Source organism: Aquarana catesbeiana, linkage group LG03 (genome assembly GCF_042186555.1).
Source record: "Aquarana catesbeiana isolate 2022-GZ linkage group LG03, ASM4218655v1, whole genome shotgun sequence".
Taxonomy (NCBI): domain Eukaryota; kingdom Metazoa; phylum Chordata; class Amphibia; order Anura; family Ranidae; genus Aquarana; species Aquarana catesbeiana.
Genome location: NC_133326.1, coordinates 719,763,054 through 719,783,111, shown reverse-complemented (window position 1 = coordinate 719,783,111; position 20,058 = coordinate 719,763,054). Strand labels below are relative to the sequence as shown.

Genomic DNA, 20,058 nt, shown 5'->3' with positions numbered 1-20,058 from the left:
TCATGTCCCGTGCGTCAGAGGGGGGCGGGGTCACCGGGTGGCCCCGCCCCCCATTATTTAAGAACCGTCAGACGAGGAGACGCCGTCACACAGCGAGAGCCTCCCTCCATGCCAGCATGGATGCGGAGCGGCCCGGAGAAGAAAATGAAGAAGAGAAGAAGATGAAGAAGAAGATGAAGAAGAGAAGAAGATGAAGAAGAGAAAAAGAAGAAGAAGAAGATGAAGAAGAGAAGAAGATGAAGAGAAGAGCGGGAGCCTCCCCTCATGCCATGGGTACAGAGCGGCCCGAGGAGAAGAAGATAGAAGACGCCGCGGAGGAGATGCTGGACGAGAATGCCGGAGGAAGAACCAGAAGAACCAGAAGAGCCAGAAGAACCAGAAGAAGAAGATGAAGGAAGAAAGAAGAAGCAGTTAAATAAAGGAATTGTCAAAAACTGTCTCTTGTCATTTTTAAAATTTTTGACAGTTTTTTAGTGAAATGGTAGGGGTAAGTACCCCCTTACCATTTCACACGGGGGGGGCCGGGATCTGCAGGTTCCCTTGTTAAAGGGGTCTTCCAGATTCCGATAACCCCCCCGCCCGCAGACCCCCACAACCACCGGCCAGGGTTGTGGGGATGAGGCCCTTGTCCTCATCAACATGGGGACAAGGTGTTTTGGGGGGCTACCCCAAAGCACCTTCCCAATGTTGAGGGTATGTGGCCTGGTACGGTTCAGGAGGGGGGCTCTCTCTCGTCCCTCCTCTTTTCCTGCCAGGTTGCGTGCTCGGATAAGGGTCTGGTATGGATTTTTGGGGGGACCCCATGCCTTTTTTTTTTGCTTTTTTTCGGCGCGGGGTTCCCCTTAAAATCCGTACCAGACCTGAAGGGCCTAGTATAGAATTTCGGGGGACCCCCACGTAATTTTTTTTTTAAATTTTGGTTGGGGGTTCCCCTGTGGGGAATTCCCATGCCGTTTTTATCAATGAACTTCTATGTGTATTGTCGGACCGGCAATGCAATAGCCGCGAGTAGTTTTAAATGGCTTTTTACCTTCAAAATGTCATTTTGCTGTCAGACTGTTCTAAAAACGGGAAACATGCGCCCCTTTACAGGCATACTATAGACACCCCCCAGCTACGAAATTTAAAGGGATATTACACTTTTATTGTTTGACTTTAAGCATTATTAAAATCACTGCTCCTGAAAAAACGGCCGTTTTTAAAACTTTTTTTTGCATTGATCCATGTCCCCTGGGGCAGGACCCGGGTCCCCAAACACTTTTTATGACAATAACTTGCATATAAGCCTTTAAAATTAGCACTTTTGATTTCTCCCATAGACTTTTAAAGGGTGTTCCGCGGCATTCGAATTTGCCACGAACACCCCAAATTGTTCGCTGTTCGGCGAACTTGCGAACAGCCGATGTTCGAGTCGAACATGAGTTCGACTCGAACTCGAAGCTTATCCCTAGTGATGGATGTTCAATATGCACATGGAATCTCTTGATTACATATACTATATTATAGTTACATAGTAGGCGAGGTTGAAAAAAGACACAAGTCCATCCAGTCCAACCTATGTGTGTGATTATATGTCAGTATTACATTATATATCCCTGTATGTTTCGGTTATTCAGTTGCTTATCTAATAGTTTTTTAAACGATCGATGCTCCCAGCTGGGACCACCACCTGTGGAACGGAATTCCACATCCTTACCGCTCTTACAGTAAAGAACCCTCTATGCAGTTTAAGGTTGAACCACTTTTCTTATCATTTTAGTGAATGGCCGCGTGTCTTATTAAATTCCTTTACACTGAAAAGTTTTATCCCTATTGTGGGGTCACCAGTACGGTATTTGTACATTGAAATCATATCCCCTCTCAAGCGTCTCTTCTCCAGAGAGAATAAGTTCAGCGCTCGCAACCTTTCCTCATAACTAATGTCCTCCAGACCCTTTATTAGCTTTGTTGCCCTTCTTTGTATTCGCTCCATTTCCAGTACATCCTTCCTGAGGACTGGTGCCCAGAACTGGACAGCATACTCCAGGTGCGGCCGGACCAGAGTCTTGTAGAGCAGGAGAATTATTGTTTTATCTCTGGAGTTGATCCCCTTTTTAATGCATGCCAATATTCTGTTTGCTTTGTTAGCAGTAGCTTGGCATTGCATACTAGGACCCCCAGGTCCTTTTCCATCCTAGATTCCCCCAGTTCTTACCCTAGGGAGTAGATTGCATTCCTATGTTTGCCACCCAAATGCATTATTTAAATTTTTTACACATTAAACTTAATTTGCCATGTAGTTGCCCACCCCATTAGTTTGTTCAGATCTTCTTGCAAGGTTTCCACATCCTGCGGAGAAGTTATTGCCCTGCTTAGCTTAGTATCGTCCGCAAATACAGAGATTGAACTGTTTATCCCATCCTCCAGGTCGTTTATGAACAAATTCAATAGGATTGGTCCCAGCACAGAACCCTGGGGGACCCTACTACCCACCCCTGACCATTCTGAGTACTCCCCATTTATCACCACCCTCTGAACTCGCCCTTGTAGCCAGTTTTCAATCCATGTATTCACCCTGTGGTCCATGCCAACGGACCTTATTTTGTACAGTAAACGTTTATGGGGAACTGTTTCAAATGCTTTTAGATTGGTTTGGCAAGAACAATTCTTCACAAATCCATGCTGATTACTGCTAATGATACCGTTCTTATTACTAAAATCTTGTATATAGTCCTTTATCATCCCCTCCAAGAGCTTGCATACTATTGATGTTAGGCTAACTAGTCTGTAATTCCCAGGGATGTATTTTGGCCCTTTTTTAAATATTGGTGCTACATTGGCTTTTCTCCTATAGGCTGGTACCATTCCAGTCAGTAGACCGTTTGTAAAAATTATCAACAATGGTCTGGCAATTACTTTACGGAGTTCCTTAAGGATCCTCGGGTGCAAGCCATCAGGTCCCAGTGACTTATTAATGTTAAGTTTTTCAAGTCTATTTCTAATTCTGTCCCCTGTTAGCCATGGAGGTGCTTCCTGTGACGTGTCATGAGGATAAACATTGCAGTTTTGGTTACTAAAGCCCCCCGATTCCCTCATGAAGACTGAGGAGAAGAATAAATTCAATACTTTCACCATCTCTCCAACCCCTAGTAACCAGATTCCCTTCATCATTCTTTATGGGACCAATATGATCTGACCTCATTTTCTATTTATGTACCTAAAGAATTTGTTGGGATTTCTCTTACTCTCTTCCGCTATGTGTATTTCGTGTTCTATCCTAGCCGCCCTGATTGCACCCTTACATTTCTTGTTGCATTCTTTGTAAAGTTGGAATGCTGATGATGATCCCTCATATTACCAAAAGTATTGTGACACCTGCCTTTACACACACATGAACTTTATTGCCACCCCAGTCTTAGTCCGTAGGGTTCAATATTAAGTTGGCCCACCCTTTGCAGCTATAACAACTTCAACTCTTCTGGGAAGGCTTAGGTCCACAAGGTTTAGGAGTGTGTCTCTGGGAATGTTTGTCCATTCTTCCAGAAGCGCATTTGTGAGGTCAGGCACTTATGTGGATGAGAAGGCTTGGCTCACAGTCTCCGCTCTCTGCTATAATGAGCATTTGCTGAACAGGAATGAGCATCTGCTTAACGAGAATGAGCACTTGCTGAATGAGATCCCTGACAGAAACCCTTAGCCCAATACAGTTGTTAGTATGGAATCTTGCTGGGACCCGCGGCGCTGACCAAAATTAAAAATCTGACTACTCGGGACACACAATCGATCCTGACAGTATTGCTTAGTGATAGCTTTCCGAGCTGTCATCAGCGATATAAGAGAAGGGGTGGGGATAGTAGTGACATCATTGCCCTATTAAGGCCATGCTCATATTTGGTTAATTTTCATGACCAAATATGGCAAGTGACCAAGTGATGTCACTGTTATCCCAGCCCCTTTGCTTATGTGGCTGGGGATTTCATGACAGCATGTTTCCCTAGGAAACATTGACAGCTGGAAGCTGTCATATAGAAACAACAGAAATCCTGCTTCCATACAATATACCTAGCTCCCATGGAACAGGGGCCAAACAAGCCAAAATTTGGCGTTTGGCCAAACGCTCGCATAGCCAAAGTTCAGCCCAAACCTAAGATTAGAACAAACTGTCAGTTCATCCTTAGTTATGGAGAACTATGTACAACTGAGCAGAGCATCATACAAAAGTCTTTGCATGCTGAGAATGTTCACATACACTATATGGCCAAATGTCTGTGAACCTCTGACCAGCACACCTACTGTATATCAGCCGGTTGGACATCCCATTCCAAAACTGTGGACATATATAAATGACTCGGTGTCACTGCTAATCCTCTGGGAAGGCTTTCAACAAGATTTTGGAGGGTGTCTGTGAGTGAGAATTTGTCCCCATTGGCGAGGTTGGGTATTGATGTTGGATGAGAAGAGCTGGCTCACAACGGGCATTCCAATTCATCCCAAAGGTGTTCAGTAGGGTTGAGGTCAGGGCTTTGTACAGGACACTCAAGTTCCTCCAAACCAAACTGGTCAAAACCATTTCTTTATGAGGTTGGCTTTATACACAGGGGCGCAGTCATAGTGGAACCATAAATGGCCTTCCCCAAACTATTGCCACAATGCACGATTGTCTAAAATGTCTTTGTATGATATAGTATATACATAATTTTGGACATACAGTGTGGATTGCTCTGAGTATCTCCAATTGACTTTAGATATGTATAATATCACAACGTTTTTTTTTATACCAGTTGAAACTTAAAGGGTTATTTACTATCCTCTCTGTATACAGGTTGGGTTACACAGTGCCTGGTGGTCATCCTATTCATCCTGTTCTTTATTGTGGCCATTTTTATATGTGTTCTGTTTATATTATGTGAGTATAACTTCTACATTTATAATGTTCTTCTCTGTATCACTGTCATAAAGAAAAGAGAGAGTTGTTCATTGTGGAAACTTTGGTTTGAAGCCCCCTTTGCCCTTAGAATACTATCATTACATGGGCTTACCAGTAGGGTCCCAAAAAGAGGTGGACATTTGGGTGCAGTGGTTCAATAGTAACTTGTATGACCAGTGCATGGCCGAGTGTTAGATTTTATGGGTTTTACAGGCAGTTGATGACTCCTGCAGAGGTCTAAACATCTCATTTTATTCTTTGCAAACACCAGGGCACAGTGTCACGTTCTGTGGATGACCTTAGCAGATGGACATCTCCAGCCAACACACCTTGTGAAACATAAACTTTTTCTAAAATTTTTTACATTAAAAAGGTTAAAACAAAAATGTTATTTTAAAGCTTATGTTAACCCAAAACCAGAAATGTCATGTATTGCAGTTTACCGGCCTTAGAAGTGATAGCTGAATTCATTTTCTTTTTTCAGGCCTACTTTCTGTTGATCCTGCCATTAGGACACTTCCTGTCCTAGGATGACAACACTCAATCACCCTTCTGTAGCAGGACAATAGAAACCAGATAGGACTATGGAATTATACACCTCTCCTATTGCATGGTTCTGTGGCCCTTAAAGTGGTAATAAGGGTTGTTTATTTATGGTCCACCTACAGGTAAGCCTATAGTAAGGCTTACCTGTAGGTACAGTAAATATCTCCGAAACGTGCACCGTTTAGGAGATATTAACTTGTGTAGCTGCCGGTGATGTCACTGGTGCATGCTGTCCCCGCTGACAGGGTTTTCCATCTTCACCCAGTCTTCCTTCCGGGTTCACGGGCTCCGGTCCTTTGAATGGCTGTGCCGTGATGATGTCACTCCTACGCATGTGTGCGGGAGTCACCGTTTGTGGCACAGGGCTCTGACGGAACAACATGGGTATGTCGTTCCTATAGAGCCCTGTGCTGTAAACATTGACTCCTGCACGCATGCGTGGAAGTGATGTCATCATGGCACGGTCATTCAAAGGACCGGAGCCTGTGAACCTGGAAGGAAGACCGGGTGAAGATGGAAGCCCTGGCAGCGGTGACAGTGCGCCTCTGAAGGGATTTGTTTTAAGGTAAGTTACACATAATGTGCTAGTATGCGATGCATACTAGCACATTATAACATTGCCTTGCAAGGGAAAAGTTTTTTTTTTAATTTATTTTTTCAAGTTTACTTCCGCTTTAAAGACAGCTAAGAAAATTGAACTGATAACAACCAGGACAAGAAGAGGGCACAGAAAGCTATCACCTCAAAAAAGGATAGGATCAACAGGTAATTTTTCTCAATAATAATATATATAGGCTGGGTGTTCAAGTAGATCATGGCATTGACCAGTGAGTTCTGCAAACAAGCCATTGTATTCATGCTTGTCACCATGGCGCAAAGTAAATCTAGTTAGTAAAGCTGTCTATGGGTTTTGTACACTTAATAGAAGGTGTGTAAGTGGATTGGAAATAGCCAGTTAAGTGCTGTCCCGGACATGAGGGTAGGAGTTTATGCCTTTCTCAGTTCTTTGGCCATTTGGCGGGTTTTTCTCTGGGTCCGACACACTGATCCTTCGTTATAAAAGATGGGCAGTGGTCCGGATCAGAACTTGGGGTTCCCCCTGAAGACACCAGCTGCTGGAGAATGCCTTTGATGGACTCTGTATTTACATGGACTCTTACTTTGCAGGTATGCCGTGCAGCACATAGCCTGAGTTAGGGTTAGGGACGTAGGAAATAGTTACGTCTCCAAATGTTGGACCACCTGGTCTGAAGTTACTAAAGGGGTTTAATGCCAGTAACCGACACCTTCCCATGGTTCAGGTCACTAAGATACTTGGGGTATGAAGACATCTGTATGGAAATATTGCAGTGTGAAGACACAAGGGGTTACTTAGGGTAACAGAAGTCTAAAAAGCAGTCTGTCTGTAACACGTACCTGTTGCAGGTGGAATGGCCTCTAGCAGTAAGGGAGATGTTTTTGGCACTCCTTCCACCAGCTGTCTGTCTCCCAGAGCAATGGGAGCAATTTTTTTCCACAGAGGTTCCCAATCTGAACAGAGGTCCAGAAGTTCAAGAGTTACATTAAGTGCATGTGTGGAGCCTGTTGTGATTCTGTTACAGGTGCCTAGCATAGACCAGAAGAACCCGCCCCCGGGCAGGCCTCCCATGTGACCCTTGATTGGCACCCAACTAGCAGTGAAACCTCGAGGACGTGGCCTTACCCCTCCAACAAAAGTGGTGTCCAACGTGGGGCTACCTCTACTGCATACACCTGAAGACCACTTCTAAAGAGATCATGGTGTTAGCTAGCTAGTTAGAACTTGTTCAGGCTTGCCTGGAAATATTCCACGTGAACAACACATGACTGTTTCCTGATTGGCTCCTGGAGAAGGTTCCATCTCCCGATTGGTTGATCTCACGATAAGGAGCTCCATGTGTGTTGCTACCAGCCACCATGGCCAATCACCAGCTCCCATGGAAGAGAGCGCCAACATTAACTGATACCAGGAAGCGGTACCAGCCTGCCTATGGGTGCTCCCTCAGCTACTTGGGCACCCAAGACAAGCTTGCCATCATGTCTCTTTTGGCCCTCTGCAGCATTTGTGGCATACCGCTATCCCAGCGGATTTTAGAAGAGTCCAGTTGTGAGATTGGGCCTGACTTCCTGCCCAGGAGTGATCCCATTGCCGGAGAGGTGTCCATTTCCAAACCTCCAGAGAAGATCCTACAGCCTAGTCGTGACCAGCCTACAGGGAAGGTCTCCCATTAATGAGCCCCCAGAACCCGAGTTCCTTCGTCCACGTACCCCTCTTCCATGGGTGCCACGCTATTTTAGCCCTGATGGAGAGTGCAAAGTACAAGTATTTCTGGCCAACCGACGCCTATCTGACACAAGGGTCGCTTCACTACAAAACCCCCATTATGTGTCTTGCACAATTACAGCGATACATGTAACATGTGGAATATGTGAGTACCCTTATACGGGAGAACATTCCCTTATGTTCCCAAACAGCTACTGTATTTCTACAATTGGAAGAGGAAAGACCCAAAATATACAGTAGAGCTGAGTGAGAGAAGATGTTTGTTTCTAAGTAGTGATGGGCCAAACACCCCCCGGTTCGGTTTGCAAACAACAATAATCTCCTGCGCTTGGGTGCTTAGTCTATGGATAAGTGGTGCAACCAACCCCCTAAATCAAGCAGTGCCTGCAGTCTTGCTGCCCTCCTCAGAACAATGGGTATTCTTAAAACTGAAACATAAAAAGGGGAAAAGAGGGTGCACCAACCTTGTGCATTACCAATGGTAAATTTTTAGCTTATAGCTAATATAGCTTTTAGGAGGAGAAGCGGCTGTCAGCTGCTTTATTGAAAGGCTATATAGGGGGGGGAATCGGTGCTTGTAACTGCCCCAGCTACCGCACTGATTACCTGTGAGGCTGCCCAGCCCCCCCCTGCTACACTGAGTATGCCTGGTCTGATACAACAGGTATCAGACCAAGCATCGAACCATTTGCACGAATACCGATTTCTGTGCAAATGCTTGGTATCGGCAGCGATACCAATACTAGTTATGGTATCGGTGCAACCCTAAATTAAAATTAAAAATACCTTAAAAATATAGTTCCTGGGGTGTCCCCTTAGTCTGCCTGTAAAGTGGCACATCTGTATTGTGTAAAGAATCTGCTGCAGCAAAACTGACATTTATAGAGAAAACAAAAAACAACATTGAAATTGATTTTCCCTGCAAGCTTTCTTTATTGGACAAGCTGGAATTTAGACACTGGGCATGTGGGTGGCAGGGACTGTATTTTTCTTTTACTATGCAGCAACTGGGGCAGTGAAATTTGCCTGCTGTACTCTACAGCTGGTGGTGTGTTGCTGGCAGACGTGCTGCAAAGACCTGTGACACCCTTCGCTATACCATCATCCCTGTCAGCTGAGAGGTCATGAGATATAGCGGGGGGGTAGACATGAAAGGTGAGGAGTGAGGAGGAGAAGAATTGTGTCCCTTGTGTGTGGCTTACAGGTGCTCTTAGGAGGTTAAAGTGGAGTTCCACTCAAAAATGGAACTCCTGCTTTTTGGAATCCTCCCCCCCCCTCACACTTGCCACTTTTCAGGGGGGAGGGGAGAGCAAATACCTGTCTGATCCACATATTTTCTCCCACTTCCGGGCATAGCTAGCCGCAGTATCCGCAGATATCTTTGCCATATCCGGCACCTTCTCCGTCCCCCCCGCTGTCTTCTGGGAGACACACAGGTCCCAGAAGACAGCAGGGACCAGTGGGATTGCACATGCACAGTAGGGAACCAGGCTGTGAAGCTGCAAGGCTACACTTCCTGATTCCCTTACCAAAGATGGCGGCACCTCCACCCGAGAGCCAAGGGACGGATCGGCTTCCAGTGCCGACATCACGGGCCCCCTGGACAGGTAAGTGTCTGTATTTTAAAAGTCAGCAGCTGCACTATTTGTAGCTGCTGACTTAAAAAAAATTGACGGAACTCCGCTTTAAATGCCTTGTCAAGCATGTGGTACCCAAATGGCTGGTACTTTTGCCACGCCTGATCTGGGTGCGGCAGAGTTTGCAAATTGCAACAGTGCGATCGGCTGCACATGTTATAAAAAGGGCCAGACAGCTGAGCTGTGGGAAGTGGGACGGGAGATAACACCTTAAATGGATGGGCTGCCCCTGTTATATTATATTATGTAATGATTTGGGAGGACATTATAAACTGATATTTGCTTTCCTCTGCAGATTCCAATATGATGGATAAAATTACAAAGTTGGATTCCGCGTTTAATGACATTAAGAATAAAGGTAAATTGGACTCGAGTATTGAAGAGCTCTATAATTCCCCCCATAGTGTGTTGGGTCTCTTGCCCATTGGATGTTTTTAACATGCCAGGGGCATCTGGAATTTAGCCTATGTACTCATGCAGTTTAGAGGCAGGGGCGTTTAGAAGCAGAAAAAAAAAAAAAAACACAATGCCAAGGCGTCCAGGAGAAGCATCAGAAAACACGCTTGACACGTGTAAATGAGTGTGAACGTGCCTAACGTGTGTTAACATTAACATGCGTTTCAGCGTAAATTAATTTCAACAGCCAGAATAAATTCTTATTCTTGCCAATTAAATGAAATCACACCCGAGTGATTGACGTGCCTAAAAACAGATTACACGCTTTTAACCAGCGTTTTTTTTCTTCTGCCAAAATGTTGCTGCCAAGAAGAAAAGCACCTAGTCTAGAGGGGAAAATGTCCAATGTGCATGAGGCCTTATGCCCCGTACACACGATTGGATTTTCCGACGGGAAATGTTGGATGTGAGCTTGTTGGCAGAAAATCCGACCGTGTGTATGCTCCATCGAACATTTATTGTCGGACTTTCCGCCAATAAATATTGGCTTGGCAGGTTCCCAAATTTTCCGCCAACAAATGTTTGTTGTCGGATTTTCCGATCGTGTGTGCACAAGTCCGTCGGACAAAAGTCCAAAGTACAAACACGCATGCTCGGAATCACTCGGAAATGACTATTGAACGTCCTTTTTATCGGCTCGCCGTATGTCTTGTACGTCACCACGTTCGTAATTGTTGGCCAACATTTGTGTGACTGTGTGTATGCAAGACAAGTTGGAGCCAACAACCTTCAAACAAAATTCCACGGTTTTGTTGTCGGAAAGTCCGATCGTGTGTACGGGGCATTAGCAGTATTAGAGAGCCTTGATTTGTGCTAGGATAGAGGAATAATAACAATCCTTTACATACTGTACATAATCTAACCCTCCTGCTAGTCTGTGTCCTTCAAGACACGGTATATACTGTATACCTCATTACTTTATAGTATTTCCTTATACTGTGGGCAATTCTCTGTAGAGAATTTAGAGGCAGTGAAAGAGGTGAACCCCGGTCCCCCTGCTTCCCTGGTGTCTCCGGGCTTACCGGACCTGTCAGCTACATAATAGGTGAGGTCGAAAAAAGACACAAGTCCATGAAGTCCAACCCATATGTGTGATTATATGTCAGTATTACATTGTATATCCCCAGGGCCGTCTTTAAGGTAGGGCAAAAGGGGCAGCTGCCCTAGGCCCTATCATTGTTGTGGGGCCCAAAGCAGCTGCCTCATACTTGCCAACTATACCAGTTTAAATTCCCTTGTCCCTTGAAGTTTTAGTCCTGTTCTGTGTCCTGATATCTCAGTGTGAAGTGCTGCTACTAATGCTGCCCAGTTCTGCCCTTTTGTATACAGATGACTCACCTGCAAACCCTGTGTTTACATGTAAATAACTGTCATGCATATGCAAATAACGGGAGCATTCATATGTAAATATCTGAGGCCAGCTGCATTCATATGTAAATAAAGGAAGTAAAGTGAAGAAATGATGTGCTGTAACCTCTAGCAACCAATCAGTGAGCAGTATTACTGTACAGTAAACTCTAGCAACCAATCAACAAGAAGAAATCATGTGCTGTAACCTCTAGCAAATACGGTAATCAGTGAGCCGTAATGTGTGCTGTAACCTCTAGCAACCAGTCAGTAAGTGGTAATGATATGCTTTAACCTCAGGCAACCAATCACTGCCTGATCTGATAAAGTAAACTGATTTTAAGTCTAGCTGATATTTATTTTATGTCTCAGAGTAGGTGGAGAGCAAAATTGCATAGGGGGTCCCCAAGAAAAATTTTGCCCAGGGTCCAATCAACATTAAAGACGGCCCTGTATATCCCTGTATGTTTCAGACGTTCAGGTGCTTATGTAATCGTTTTTTGAAACCATCGATGCCCCCCCGCTCAGACCACCGCCTGAAGAAGGGAATTCCACATCCTTGCCGCTCTTACAGTAAAGAACCCTCTACATAGTTTAAGGTTAAACCTCTTTTCTTCTAATTTTAATGAGTGGCCACGAGTCTTGTTAAACTCCCTTCCGTGAAAAAGTTTTATCCCTATTGTGGGGTCACCAGTACGGTATATGTATATTGAAATCATATCCCCTCTCAAGCGTCTCTTCTCCAGAGAGAATAAGTTCAGTGCTCGCAACCTTTCCTCATAACCAGGGATGGTCTCGATGTTCAAGTTGAACGTAAGTTCAACACGAATATCGGGTGTTCGCCTGTGTGCTGTATACCGGACAATTTGGGATGTTCGCGGCAAATTCGAAAGCCGCGGAACACCCTTTAAAAGTCTATGGGAGAAATCAAAAGTGCTCATTTTAAAGGCTTATATGCATGGTATTGTCATAAAAAGTGTTTGGGGACCTGGGTCCTGCCCCAGGGGATATGGATCAATGCAAAAAGAAGTTTTAAAAATGGCAGTTTTTTCGGGAGCAGCGATTTTATTAATGCTTAAAGTGAAACAATAAAAGTGTAATATTCCTTTAAATTTAGTACCTGGGGGTGTCTATAGTATGCCTGTAAAGGGGCGCATGTTTCCTGTGTTTAGAACAGTCTGAGAGCAAAATGACACACAGGAAAAAAGTCATTTAAAACTACTCGCGGGCGCAGCTATAATGAATTGCTGGTCCGGCAATACACATAAAAGTTCATTGATAAAAACAGCATGGGATTCCCCCACAGGGGAACCCCGAACCAAAATTAAAAAAAAAAAATGCGTGGGGGTCCCCCCAAATTGCATACCAGGCCCGGTATGGATATTAAGAGGAACCCCGCGCCAAAATTTTAAAAGAAAATGGCGTGGGGGGCCCCCTCAAAATCCATACCAGACAAAGGGTCTGGTATGGATTTTAAGGGGAACCCCATGCCAAAATAAAAAAAATGGCATGGGGTCCCCCAAAAATCCATACCAGACCCTTATCCGAGCACGCAATCTGGCAGGCCACAGGAAATGAGGGAGCGCCCCCCCTCCTGAACTGTACCAGGCCACATGCCCTCAACATTGGGAGGATGCTTTGGGGTAGTGGCCCCCCAAAGCACCTTGTCCCCATGTTGATGGGGAGAAGGGCCTCATCCCCACAACCCTTGCCCAGTGGTTGTGGGGGTCTGTGGGCAGGGGGCTTATTGGAATCTGAAAGCCCCCTTTAACAAGGGGACCCCCAGATCCCGCCCCCCCCTGTGTGAAATGGTAACGAGGTACAAATGTACCCCTACCATTTCACAAAAAATGTGTGAAAATGGTAAATAAAAAAAAAACACTATACACCTTGGGACAAGTCCTTTAAAAAAATAAAAGTGTCCCACAAAGTCTTCTTCTTCTTCTCGCGCTCCGACGAACCAAAAAAAAAGCCGCAAGCTGCCTAGGATCTGCCTCCATGGGAGGCACCCGCTGTAATGATGGGCCTCTCAGGTGACAGTTCTTTTATAACTGAGGGTGGGGCCACGCAATGACACACCCCTATGACATCCCTATGGCTTTCCCGTAGCATCAGAGGGGGGCAGGGCCACATGCCCTTCCCAATGTTGAGGGCATGTGGCCTGGTACGGTTCAGGAGGGGGGGCGCTCTCTCGTCCCCCCCTCTTTTCCTGTGGCAGGTTGCGTGCTCGGATAAGTGTCTGGTATGGAATATTGGGGGGACCCCATGCCATTTTTTTTATTTTGGCGCGGGGTTCCCCTTAATATCCATACTAGACCTAAAGGGCCTGGTATGGAATATTGGGGGGACCCCATGCCATTTTTTTTATTTTGGCGCGGGGTTCCCCTTAATATCCATACTAGACCTAAAGGGCCTGGTATGGAATTTGGGGGGACCCCCACGCATTTTTTTAAAATTTTGGTTTGGGGTTCCCATGTGGGGAATTCCCATGCCGTTTTTATCAATGAACTTTTATGTGTATTGTCAGACTGACAATTCATTAATAGCCGCGAGTAGTTTTAAATTACTTTTTTTCCTTTGAAATGTCATTTTGCTGTCAGACCGTTCTAAACACGGGAAACATGCGCCCCTTTACAGGCATACTATAGACACCCCCCTAGGTACGAAATTTAAAGGAATATCACACTTTTATTGTTTCACTTTAAGCATTATTAAAATCACTGCTCCTGAAAAAACGTCCGTTTTTAAAAAAGTTTTTTGCATTGATACATGTCCCCTGGGGCAGGACCCAGGTCCCCAAACACTTTTTTGGGGGATGGCTCCTTCCTGTTCCAACATGACTGCGCACCAGTGCACAAAGCAAGGTCCATAAAGACATGGATGAGGGCGTTTGGGGTGGAGGAACTTGACTCACCTGCACAGAGTCCTGACCTCAACCCGATAGAATACCTTTGGGATGAATTAGAGCGGAGACTGCGAGCCAGGCCTTTTCATCCAACATCAGTGCCTGACCTCACAAATGGGCTTCTTGAAGAATGGTCACACATTCCCATAGACACACTCCTAAACCTTGTGGACAGCCTTCCCAGAAGAGTTGAAGCTGTTATAGCTGCAAAGGGTGGGCCAACTCAATATTGAACCCTACTGACTAAGACTGGGATGCCATTAAAGTTCATGTGCGTGTAAAGGCAGGTGTCCCAATACTTTTGGCAATCTAGTGTATTTACAAATTCATTTTTTTTATTTTTATACTAGTAATGGCTGGCATCGGCGACTTATAGCGGGATTGCGATATTGCGGTGGACAATCGGGCACTTACTGACTTTTTTGGCACTTTGTGGAGACCAGTGACACTAATTCAGTGATCAGTGCTAAAAATATGCACTGTTACTGTACCAATGACACTGGTTGAAATTGGGGTTAACATCTAGGGCGATCAAAAGATTAATGGCGTGCCTAAACAGTGTTTACGTGTACACAGTGTGGGATGTGCTTTGCAGGGAAACAAAATCCAGCACGTCGAGAGCTCTACATTGTTTACAAATGCAGAGCGCCGTCCTGTGCCTCTCCCCGGTGATCAGTGGATGCCGGTGGACATCCATTGGATGGCACCCACTGATCGGCTTCTGCTGTGACTAATCACAGCACAGCTTCCCCCTATACAAAGGCGATGTGGATGTTGTCCCCGCACTAGGGTGAATCTGTCCAGGTATGAACTGGCTATGAGTAAGCACTTGATATAGTGCGAAACGCGTAAGCTGCCTGTCTGTACACTCTGCCTTTGATGTACTGTATGACATGTTCCTGATTTTAAAATAAAGAAGTTTGGATTATAATTTCCTGGAGTGCGGCTGTCCGGATTTTCCCATTTGCACACAGCTTCCCCCTACATGGAAGTGCCAGATCACCTATATATAGTATACACATAATTCTGCACAGAATGGCCGCCCCTGTAGCAGTAAATCTGCTATAGGGTGGTTGGGACCTGGCTACAGTCCCACTATGGGACCAAATGCCTAGGCAGGGGCGGACTGACAACTCATGGGGCCCCCAGGCAATAGGAGATTATGGGGCCCCCCGGCAATAGGAGAAGATTATGGGGCCCCCAGGCAATAGGAGATTATGGGGCCCCCAGGCAATAGGAGATTATGGGGCCCCCAGGCAATAGGAGATTATGGGGCCACACAGTATACACACACAGACATACAGTATACACACACACAGACACACAATATACACACACACACACAGTATACACACACAGAATACACACACACACACTGAAAAGGTACTGGAGAGGTGGGGCAGCTATAATCTTGGGATTTTAAAAAAAAACACAGTATTTTACATACTGTCCCTGGTTTTATTGAGGCTGGCAACCCTGATGGGGCCCTTTAGTGGCATGGGGCCCTCGGGCAGTTCGCCCCTGTGTCTAGGATTTTAGCAGAAACCACCTGACCTCAATGCAGGGTAGTGGTTTTGTCTTGAATGATGTATGTAGAGTACAGAGGGGTGTATAATGGTACACCTGATGATACTAATTGTTATTGGTTTCCCTCTCTTTCCCAGGTTCCAACGTGAAGTATCCTTTCACGGATGAAGTCATTGGTAATTATGTGCTGCTCAATGTATATTAGAGAGTTTTTCATAGCTGTTCTCTAAATATTCTAATCGCCTTCTGTATCCAGTTCGTATTCATGGACCACAAAGAATGTGGGGGTTTTTTCTGAAGCATGTAGATGATTGGGAGGCCTGATCATTACTTCAATGTATTGGGAATTCTCCTTGACAGATAGCGGCATATTCTTCAACTAGACTTGTCCGTGTTAATGATAACCCAAACACCTCTGGGTTCAGTTCGAGCAGGGCCCGCCAAAACATGAACCTACTGAACCTGAACCCCATTGAAATGAAGGAGAGCTGAATGTTAAAAATCTGGCCATTTTCGAGGCTAATAGGCAAGGGAAGCAAATGGCATGGGTGGCTAGGCACTGCCCTGGGATGCATGCACTAAAGCACTTTTTTTGGTAAATTTGGTTTGGCGGTAAGCCAGTGGCAGCTGCAGACAAATTTTTTTTGGGCGGGTGCTATGGTGGTGGTTCAGGTATGAGTGGAGGTGCTAATGCGGGGAGTGAAGCAAGTGGGCGTGTCCAGCACATTTCTCCCTTCGTATAGACCAAATAAGACCTGGGGGAGAACTGAAGTCCCTGTGGAATTAAAATGACCCTAGCTGAGGCCATAAATGGAAACCCACAGCGTGTGTCAAGTGGAGTACACAGCACAAAGATCAGGAGTGCGCTACGTACACAGCGCAAAGATCAGGAGTGTGCTACGTACAGAGCACAAAGACCAGGAGTGTGCTACGTACAGAACGCAAAGATCAGGAGTGCACTACATACAGAGCACAAAGACAGAGAGTGTGCTACGTGCAGAGCACAAAGACAGGGAGTGTGTTACCGATAGAGCACAAAGACAGGGAGTGTGCTACCGATAGAGCACAAAGACCAGGAGTGTGCTATGTACACAGCGCAAAGATCAGGCGTGTGCTACGTACACAGTGCAAAGATCAGGAGTGTGCTACGTACAGAGCACAAAGACCAGGAGTGTGCTACGTACACAGCGCAAAGATCAGGAGTGCGCTATGTACAGAGCACAAAGACAGGGAGTGTGCTACGTATAGAGCACAAAGACAGGGAGTGTGCTACGTACACTCCGCAAAGATCAGGAGTGCGCTACGTACACTGCACAGAGACCAGGAGTGCGCTATGTACAGAGCACAAAGACCAGGAGTGTGCTATGTACACAGCGCAAAGATCAGGAGTGTGCTACGTACAGAGCGCAAAGATCAGGAGTGTGCTACGTACAGAGCGCAAAGATCAGGAGTTTGCTACGTACAGAGCGCAAAGATCAGGAGTGTGCTACGTACAGAGCGCAAAGATCAGGAGTGTGCTACGTACAGAGCGCAAAGATCAGGAGTGTGCTACGTAAAGAGCGCAAAGATCAGGAGTGTGCTACGTACAGAGCGCAAAGATCAGGAGTGTGCTATGTACACAGCGCAAAGTTTAGGAGTGTGCTACGTACAGAGCGCAAAGATCAGGAGTGTGCTACGTACAGAGCGCAAAGATCAGGAGTGTGCTACGTACAGAGCGCAAAGATCAGGAGTGTGCTACGTACAGAGCGCAAAGATCAGGAGTGTGCTACATACAGAGCGCAAAGATCAGGAGTGTGCTACGTACAGAGCACAAAGATCAGGAGTGTGCTACGTACAGAGCGCAAAGATCAGGAGTTTGCTACGTACAGAGCGCAAAGATCAGGAGTTTGCTACGTACAGAATGCAAAGATCAGGAGTGTGCTACGTACAGAGCACAAAGATCAGGAGTGTGCTACGTACAGAGCGCAAAGATCAGGAGTGTGCTACGTACAGAGCGCAAAGATCAGGAGTGTGCTATGTACACAGCGCAAAGTTCAGGAGTGTGCTATGTACAGAGCGCAAAGATCAGGAGTGTGCTACATACAGAGCGCAAAGATCAGGAGTGTGCTACGTACAGAGCACAAAGATCAGGAGTGTGCTACGTACAGAGCGCAAAGATCAGGAGTTTGCTACGTACAGAACGCAAAGATCAGGAGTGTACTACGTACAGAGCGCAAAGATCAGGAGTGTGCTACGTACAGAGCGCAAAGATCAGGAGTGTGCTACGTACAGAGCGCAAAGATCAGGAGTGTGCTATGTACACAGCGCAAAGTTCAGGAGTGTGCTATGTACAGAGCGCAAAGATCAGGAGTGCACTACGTACAGAGCGCAAAGATAAGGAGTGTGTTACGTACACAGCACAAAGATCAGGTGTGTGCTATGTACACAGCGCAAAGATCAGGAGTGTGCTATGTACAGAGCACAAAGACCAGGAGTGCGCTACGTACACAACGCAAAGATCAGGAGTGCACAATGTACACAGTGCAGAGATCAGAGTGCGTTACATACACAGTGCAAAGCTCAGGTGTGTGCTATGTACACAATGGAGGGTTCAGGAGTGCAGTACAGACACAATCAAGGGTTCAGGAGTGCGGTACGGACACAATCAAGGGTTCAGTAGTCCGGTACGGGCACAATAAAGGGTTCAGTAGTGCGGTACGGACACAATAAAGGGTTCAGGAGTGTAGCACGGACACAATCAAGGGTCCAGTAGTCCGGTACGGACACAATCAAGGGTTCAGGAGTGTGGTACATACACAATCCAGGTGTCAGGAGTGTGGTACATACACAATCCAATCCAATCTGGTTGGAAAAAATATGGTTCACCTGTAGATGCTGGGGCTAGCATTTGATTGGGTGCTAAGACATCAGCAGCCCTAGCAACCAAATATGGTACACTGACAGTGCAGCTGAGGGAACCTGAGCTGGGGACCAGAAAGGGTGGATGTTGGGAATAAATGAAGGGACCACTAACCCTAGCTGCGGGCCAGATAAAATCTTGCAATGGGTTGTAGTTTGGTGACCTCAGGTATAAAGGAAGCCAGCTCTCTCCTGACATTCTGTGTGTTTCAGCTTACTATTCCAGCGACAGTCAGAGGATTATGGAGTTGTTGGGGAAAGTGGCAGAAGAGGTCCAGAAAATGAAAAGTAAGTTTATCCTAAATTATTTAATCCATTACCTTCTCAAGGGTCAACTTGTACATCTTCTGAGGGCAGCACCTTTGTAGTTACAGAGAAAGATAAAAGCACCAATAATTTATATCATAGTTATAATTGTACATTTTACATCCAAGGAAGAGACCAGAAAACATTTCCTAAAATATTTAACCTCAAAATGATATGTGGAAGCCTGTATCAGGGGGGTTATGTGGGGTGATCCTCATCTTACAACAATTACATCCCAATGCTGTAACTCCAGTGTAAAGGGAAGCTGAGCCTCCTCTAAGTGAGACTTCCAGTTACTTTCCTGGGGTCTTAAAATGACCCTGTTACCAATTTAAAAAATTCAGGTAAAAACACAAAAAAAACAAGCATTTTAAATATTTTGTTGCAGTGTCTTTCTTTTCCACAAATATTTTTTATTTTAGCCGAAATGTGCCTTTGAACCTACTGGAAAAATGGACTAGCCGATTCACTGGCACAGCCCCCTCATTTTTTGCACATAATAGCCATCTCCTCTTCTGGGAGTGTCTATATACTGTCTGTGTTGGCACAGCTCCTTTGACCCTCCCCTCACCCCCCTCATAACCTTTTTATAGCGTCTGGGGGAGGGGAGCAAAGGAGAATACTATATAGCAGGGGCGGATCCAGAGTCTAGTCTCGGGAGGGGCATTACCAGAAAATACGTTTTTTTGGGGGGCAATTTATCGGGGAAATGGCTGGTGTTGGCGCTTCAATCATCACGGCGCCATGGTTGATATGGTGTCAGGATGATTGAAGTGCATTATTTCTATTATTATATTGTTATATAAAATGAAATAGTTCAACTCACCATAATGCATAATCAGTGGGAGCTCTGAGTGTGTCACTTGCCACCGTCGCCTGCCACCAGATGTAGCTTGTCACTTGCCATGTCACCTGTCACCAGATGCAGCTTGTCACTTGCCATGTCACCTGTCACCAGATGCAGCTTGTCACTTGCCATGTCACCTGTCACCAGATGCAGCTTGTCACTTGCCACGTCACCTGCCACACATTGCGGATTGTCACTTACCACGTCCTGTGCCACACTTTGCGGATTGTCACATGCCACGCCATCTGCCACACGTTTTGGATTGTCACTTCCCATATCACCTGCCACACATTGCGGATTGTCACTTGCCACACGTTATGGATTGTCACTTGCCACGTTGCCTGCCACACGTTGCGGATTGTCTCTTGCTGTGTCCCTTTC

The 20,058-nt window shown here is 45.7% G+C and overlaps 1 protein-coding gene across 1 annotated transcript in view; it reads left to right on the top strand.

Moving 5' to 3' along the window:
- LOC141134915 (C-type lectin domain family 10 member A-like) overlaps positions 1–20,058 on the top strand; it is an 88,462-nt gene that overhangs the window by 33,370 nt on the left and 35,034 nt on the right. The window contains exons 3-6 of the mRNA XM_073624348.1: positions 4,802–4,885; positions 9,687–9,749; positions 15,764–15,802; positions 18,738–18,812. Of these exons, the coding sequence (XP_073480449.1) occupies positions 4,802–4,885; positions 9,687–9,749; positions 15,764–15,802; positions 18,738–18,812 (261 nt within the window). The remainder of the gene's footprint in view (positions 1–4,801; positions 4,886–9,686; positions 9,750–15,763; positions 15,803–18,737; positions 18,813–20,058) is intronic.